Source organism: Tachypleus tridentatus, chromosome 13 (genome assembly GCF_004210375.1).
Source record: "Tachypleus tridentatus isolate NWPU-2018 chromosome 13, ASM421037v1, whole genome shotgun sequence".
NCBI lineage: Eukaryota > Metazoa > Arthropoda > Merostomata > Xiphosura > Limulidae > Tachypleus > Tachypleus tridentatus.
In genome coordinates, this window is record NC_134837.1 from 269,782,215 (window position 1) to 269,788,992 (window position 6,778).

General features: G+C 30.2%; 1 protein-coding gene across 1 annotated transcript; it reads right to left on the reverse strand.

The window, feature by feature from the left end:
• Nucleotides 1-559: 559 nt before the first annotated feature.
• LOC143236797 (centromere protein V-like) lies at nucleotides 560-6,526 on the reverse strand. The gene is made up of 3 exons (XM_076475361.1): nucleotides 6,367-6,526; nucleotides 1,089-1,273; nucleotides 560-709 (listed from the first exon to the last, which is right to left on the reverse strand). Exons 1-3 carry the CDS (start codon nucleotides 6,480-6,482, stop codon nucleotides 594-596), a joined length of 417 nt encoding a protein of 138 aa, XP_076331476.1. The 5' UTR covers nucleotides 6,483-6,526; the 3' UTR covers nucleotides 560-593.
• Nucleotides 6,527-6,778: the final 252 nt, after the last annotated feature.

Genomic DNA, 6,778 nt, shown 5'->3' on the forward strand with positions numbered 1-6,778 from the left:
GTTCTTCACTACTGTAATGTAGTTTTATTAAACTTGTGTTCTTCACCAGTATGGTTCTATAATTCTCACTGTTAAGTATAGAAAATGTTGATGCATCAACATAAGCAATTCCTTTTACAATCTTCAACACTTCAATCAAATCTCCTCAAATTATTTTTTTTTTTTGAAGAGAGAGGAAGGATCTTAACTTGTCCTCATATGACAGCCTCTCTATCCCAGATACCATTTTACTAACCCTTCTCTGAACTCTTTCCAACAATTCAATGTGTTTTGTAACATTAGGAACCCAAGACTGAACACAAACATGTCTTAACCAGTGATGTTTACAGTTGAATTATAATCTTTATAGATGTCGTTATACAGAAATGAACTTACTAAGAAAAGACTTTTATAAACATGAAAACTGATACACAGATCACTCAGAACACTTGTTTAATTATGAAACTATCATTGAAATTACTGAGTATAATGACAAGTTCTTTAAGAAATTGTTCATTGTTCCATTAAAGCATGTTGAACACATGCAGTAGAAAAAATAAAAATTATAACATGCTTTCTGTTTGCGAAGTTTTAAAAATATTTTATTGATTAATTCATGACAATTCTGGAGCACCTACAGTATCCATTTCAAGTTCCCAATTCTGGCCATCAAAATTCCTCTCCTCAACTGATCTTACTGTTCCTGGTTCCAGACAGTGGTGGTTAACACCTGAATTAAGGAATTATTACATTATTACAATATAAACAGAAAATGTCACAAATAAATAAAAATGTTTTTAATTCTAATTTTAAAATTAGTTAAATTGTTATAAACCACAAAACTGTACAGTAAGCTGTCTGTGCAATGTCTTATAAACCACAAAACTGTACAGTAAGCTATCTGTGCAATGTGTTATAATCCACAAAACTGTACAGTAAGCTGTCTGTGCAATGTGTTATAAACCACAAAACTGTACAGTAACCTATCTGTGCAATGTACAGATTTTATTGTTTCAAGCCCTCAGACTTGCCCTTGGTGAACACTTAATTTCAAACTTACAACAACGACATTTTAAACATACGAAAAAACTAACTGGACATGAACATACCAATTCCCTGCTGATTTGAACGAGGTTTGTAAAAACTTTGTACACCACATGTCTTACAGAAGTAATGCTTGGCCTTATAGGTATTAAACATGTACAAAGTAAGGTTGTCTTCTCCTTGCAGAAGTCGAAAATCCTCATCACTTACGACAAAGTGAGAATTTTTCTTCATTGTGCAAATGCTACAGCTGAAAAAAATATTCATGTACAAACCAACTCATAAAAATTTAGTGGTACACATATAACAGCTGCTACAAACCAACTCAGAAACTTAGTGGTGTACATATAATAGCTAGTACAAACCAGCTCATAAAAACTTAGTAACATATAAAACATATAACAGCTGGTACAAACCAACTCATAAAAGTTTAGTAACATCAAACATATAACAGCAGGAACAAACCAACTTGTAAAAACTTAGTGGTGCACACAAAACAGCTGGTACAAACCAACTCATAAAATCTTACTACTGCACGTATAACAGCTGGTACAAACCAACTCATAAAATCTTACTACTGCACGTATAACAGCTGGTACAAACCAACTCATAAAAACTTAGTAACATAAAACATATAACAGCTCGTACAAACCAACTCGTAAAAACTTTAACATATAAAACTTACAACAGCTTAAAAAAATACATTTACAAACATACTAACAACAAAATCTTAAATATAAAACAAATACAAACAAAACATACTAACACAAAATTGTAAATTTACTATAAGCCCTATCTTTAAATTAAACATATTTTTTAAACATAGAAACACACTAATGCATGATATTTACTCTCATAGGCCTAGGACACTTATAACAACTCACTTTTCTACAAAGAATGTGATATTTATGATAGTGTAGTACAGTTAGTACATCTAAATGTAGCCGACAAATGATATGGTATTTACAATATAGTGGTACAGTTGGGATACCTAAATGTAGCCTACAATTAATATGATAGTATAGTACTGTCAATACATCTAAATGTAACCTATAATTAATGTGATATTTATAGGCATAGTACTGTTCATATTTCCAAATTTAGCCTACTACTAAAGTGATATTTATCACAGTATAGTACAGTTAGTACATCTAAATTTAGCCTACTTCTAAAGTGATATTTATCACAGTATAGTACAGTTAGTACATCTAAATTTAGCCGACTTCTAAAGTGATATTTATCACAGTATAGTACAGTTAGTACATCCAAATTTAGCCTACTACTAAAGTGATGTTTATAACAGTATAGTACAGTTAGTACATCTAAATTTAGCCTACTTCTAAAGTGATATTTATCACAGTATAGTACAGTTAGTACATCCAAATTTAGCCTACTACTAAAGTGATGTTTATAACAGTATAGTACAGTTAGTACATCTAAATTTAGCCTACTACTAAAGTGATATTTATCACAGTATAGTACAGTTAGTACATCCAAATTTAGCCTACTACTAAAGTGATATTTATCACAGTATAGTACAGTTAGTACATCCAAATTTAGCCTACTACTAAAGCGATATTTATAACAGTATAGTACAGTTAGTACATCCAAATTTAGCCTACTACTAAAGTGATATTTATCACAGTATAGTACAGTTAGTACATCCAAATTTAGCCTACTACTAAACTGATATTTATCACAGTATAGTACAGTTAGTGCATCCAAATTTAGCCTACTACTAAAGTTATGTTTATCACAGTATAGTACAGTTAGTACATCCAAATTTAGCCTACTAGTAGTGATATTTATCACAGTATAATACAGTTAGTACATCCAAATTTAGCCTACTACTAAAGTGATATTTATCACAGTATAGTACAGTTAGTACATCTAAATTTAGCCTACTACTAAAGTGATATTTATCACAGTAGAGTACAGTTAGTACATCCAAATTTAGCCTACTACTAAAGTGATGTTTATCACAGTATAGTACAGTTAGTACATCCAAATTTAGCCTACTAGTAGTGATATTTATCACAGTATAATACAGTTAGTACATCTAAATTTAGCCTACTACTAAAGCGATATTTATAACATTATAGTACATTTAGTACATCCAAATTTAGCCTACTACTAAAGTGATATTTATCACAGTATAGTACAGTTAGTACATCCAAATTTAGCCTACTACTAAAGTGATGTTTATCACAGTATAGTACAGTTAGTACATCCAAATTTAGCCTACTACTAAAGTGATATTTATCACAGTATAGTACAGTTAATACATCCAAATTTAGCCTACTACTAAAGTGATATTTATCACAGTAGAGTACAGTTAGTACATCCAAATTTAGCCTACAACTGAAGTGATATTCTTTATGATAGTGTAGTACAGTTAGTACATCTAAATGCAGCCTACAACTAATGTAGTGTAGTATAGTTAATACATCTAAACATAGCCTACAACTAATGTAGTGTAGTATAGTTAATTCATCTAAACATAGCCTACAACTAATGTAGTGTACTATAGTTAATATATCTAAATGTAGCCTACAACTGTGATATTTATGACAGTGTAGTACAGTTAGTATATCTAAATGTAGCCTATAACTGTGATATTTATGACAGTATAATACAATTAATATATCTAAATGTAGCTTACAACTAATGTTTTTATGATACTGTGGTACATGTAGCATATCTGAATGTAGCCTACAATTAATTATATTTTTTTGTATTAATGTAGTACAGTTAGTATATCTATAAGATATTGTGTGTCAGTATAGTATAGTTAATATATCTGTTAATAAAGCCTATAACTATATCTTGCATGCTAATATACCCTACAAGTGGACTTTGTATATTAACATAGTGCAGTTATTATATCTGTAAAGGTAGGATGTAGATTTTTTTATGCTAATGTAGTGTATACAGTTAATGGTGTTGTATATTCAGCTGCAAACATTCTTTGCCCAATGATGTCTGTTAACGAAAAAATATAATTTTCCATTTCTACTCAGAAAAGTTTCAAAATAACTCATTAAAAATTTACATTGGATGTTTGTGCCTTTTTTAGCTAATGGATTTCTTGAGTTTAACAACTCAGTTTATCAAAACTTGTTATAAATGTAACTGTATGACTAAGGTGTGTTCAAGTCTTTGTATGAAAATTCTTTGGAATCTCCCATACTTGAATTTCCAGTGCTGACAAACATGGCCATATTATAATTAATTTATTATTTATGATAATTATATTTATTATTATTATAATTACTTCCTACATAGAATCCTTCTTGTTCTTGTGATTTATGTAAATCAGTAAAAACTACAATTTAACATATTTCACTTCTACACTTTTTGTGTGAAAGTTTCAAATGATTTATTATGAGGGTCATATATATATATATATATATAGCATTTTTTCATTAGTAGGATGGTAAAACCATGGCTGTAAGTATTTCAATAATATATCAGCACCTAATTCTTTCAACATGTAGAAGTGACAAGTTGGACAATGACTTTCATGAGCCACAGTTATATTTAACATTTCATGTATATTCTCACCAACTTTGTTCATTGTGGTCTTGCCATTTGTAAAGAAATAGTCCAAATGCATCTTCCTGTTTCAAGAAATGACCATAAACACCAATACATCACTAGTTGTTATTGTCTATTGTAGTTGCACCAACACAGTCAAGAAACTTCTTTCCATATCAAAGTTTTCTTACAGTCATTGAATATTAAAACCACATGGAATTTTAGTACTTTTCTTGTAACTTGTTGAAATGCACTAAGGGTTCCTTATGTAAAACCTGGTACCACATGATACCACTTTCAAATAACAAACAAGCAAGAAAAAAAGAACTTATAAAACTTATCAAAGGAGGAAAACTGCAGAATTGGAGGATAAGCTTGGAGAGTCGAGACCTTTTTCCTCTTAATAACAATCCCCTTTAAATACCAGGAAAGGTACTTAAGGAAATACCAGGAAAGGTACTTTTCAGCACATCAAAACCACTGTTGAACATTAGATTCTTTTCGTAGGATCTTCTCTCACATGATGGCTAGCATTTAGAATGATACTGTCTTGTTTGTATGAATTTATGTAATTTTGCTCTGATGTCATATCTTTTTGGCATACCACAAATATCTGTACCTCCACTTTAATAAGTAATTCATTACATGCTTTACTATTGCAATGAGAATCATATTTCATATTAACTTCAACAGAAATATTACAGTGCCACTCATGAAGAAAATTACAGTATATCTGTTTTGATTTACATACAGAAATAAACATTTTTAAACATAGCACTGGAATCATAGTTGCTTCATAAATTTCAAGTGCATTCTTAGTGCTTTCAAAGTTGTTAACCACATACAGTATAAATTCATAGCACTATTTAATTTCAAATATACTAACTTATATTTAGTTTACTGACAATCGGTACTATGTGCAATATTAATTTATTTATTATACACTGGTATTTCTATAACAAGCTATCTAGCTAAAAACTTCAACAATCAAAATATTATGTACTAATGCATTTATCCAAAACTAAACAGTCCAGTATCAAAAGACATTCTCATAATAGAGACTTAGAATTTTAAATACAATAAAGAAATATTTAATTAAAACATTATACTCTGAAATAATATACGTTTCACATGAGCTCAGTAATGAGATTACAGTGATAATTTATCTCTCATATGAACATTCAAAATTATTAGAGCAAATCTTCACGGCTCATACAGGATGCCATTTCTCTCTCAAAATATTTACAATCCATTTTATCAACAGTTCAGTTTCTCTCCACAGAAAGCATCGTGAACATGCGTGAAACTCAGTTGACCACTATCATATCATATAATAAAACTAAAAGAAAACAGCTTAAAAACAAAGTTGAGTTTATTAAATGTCTGAGTCCACCTCAACCAAGTACTGTTAAGTTACAAGATTTAACAATGTAATATATTGACAGCAGCAAACCATTCAAAATTTATTTAAGTGAAAAAAAGGCAGTGAATTTACCCACGAAAAAACACAGGACTGGATGTTGATCATACAATTGGCTGTTGTATATTAGGTGCAGGTTACAATTTGAAAACTAAAACACATCTTGGAAATTATGGATGAGGAACAAAGAAGATGGCCAATTTTATAACTTTTAATGACTTACAATTAATTAGTAATAATTTCCAACTAAATCCAAGTTACATTACGTCATTTGACTTTGAATAAGACACAATAAAGTGAATACTAACAAGCTACAAATATCGATACTATTTGAAACTAAGGCGCTCTCCCACGTTTGTGTGAGCAACTCTTTCACAGTGGCTTACTTGCAGTTGTAAACAATTAAATCTGGTTTTGCAAACACTTCGAAACGAACAGCACCACAGTGACAGCCACCAGTATGTTTAATTTTACCATTCTGTTTTCCTACCGCATCCGACATCTTACGCACTGGCGCTGGTATCGCCCTCTGAACAACATAACATTTAAATTGGTAAAAACTTTTATTATATATGGCTCAGAGCCATTCATATTATGTAATACATAAATTTAAACAAAATAAAAATACTTAACTTTAACATTTTAAAACATAACATAAGCTCACAAATACATAAAAATCTCACTACCACTTTCCTATCTTCAAGAATATTATTTAGTTTCAAAAGACACAAATGGTGTGCTGGAGCTGGACCAGACTGGCTCTCCTGTACCTTATTCATTAGGCATGATTAAAATAAG

Excerpts from the sequence above, each read along its gene's own strand:
- LOC143236797 (XM_076475361.1), bottom strand. The coding sequence starts at position 6,482 with ATGTCGGATGCGGTAGGAAAACAGAATGGTAAAATTAAACATACTGGT. Across the intron at positions 1,274-6,366 it reads TTAATTGTTTACAACTGCAA|CTGTAGCATTTGCACAATGA; the intron begins GTAAGCCACTGT and ends TATTTTTTTCAG. Across the intron at positions 710-1,088 it reads TTCAAATCAGCAGGGAATTG|GTGTTAACCACCACTGTCTG; the intron begins GTATGTTCATGT and ends TCCTTAATTCAG.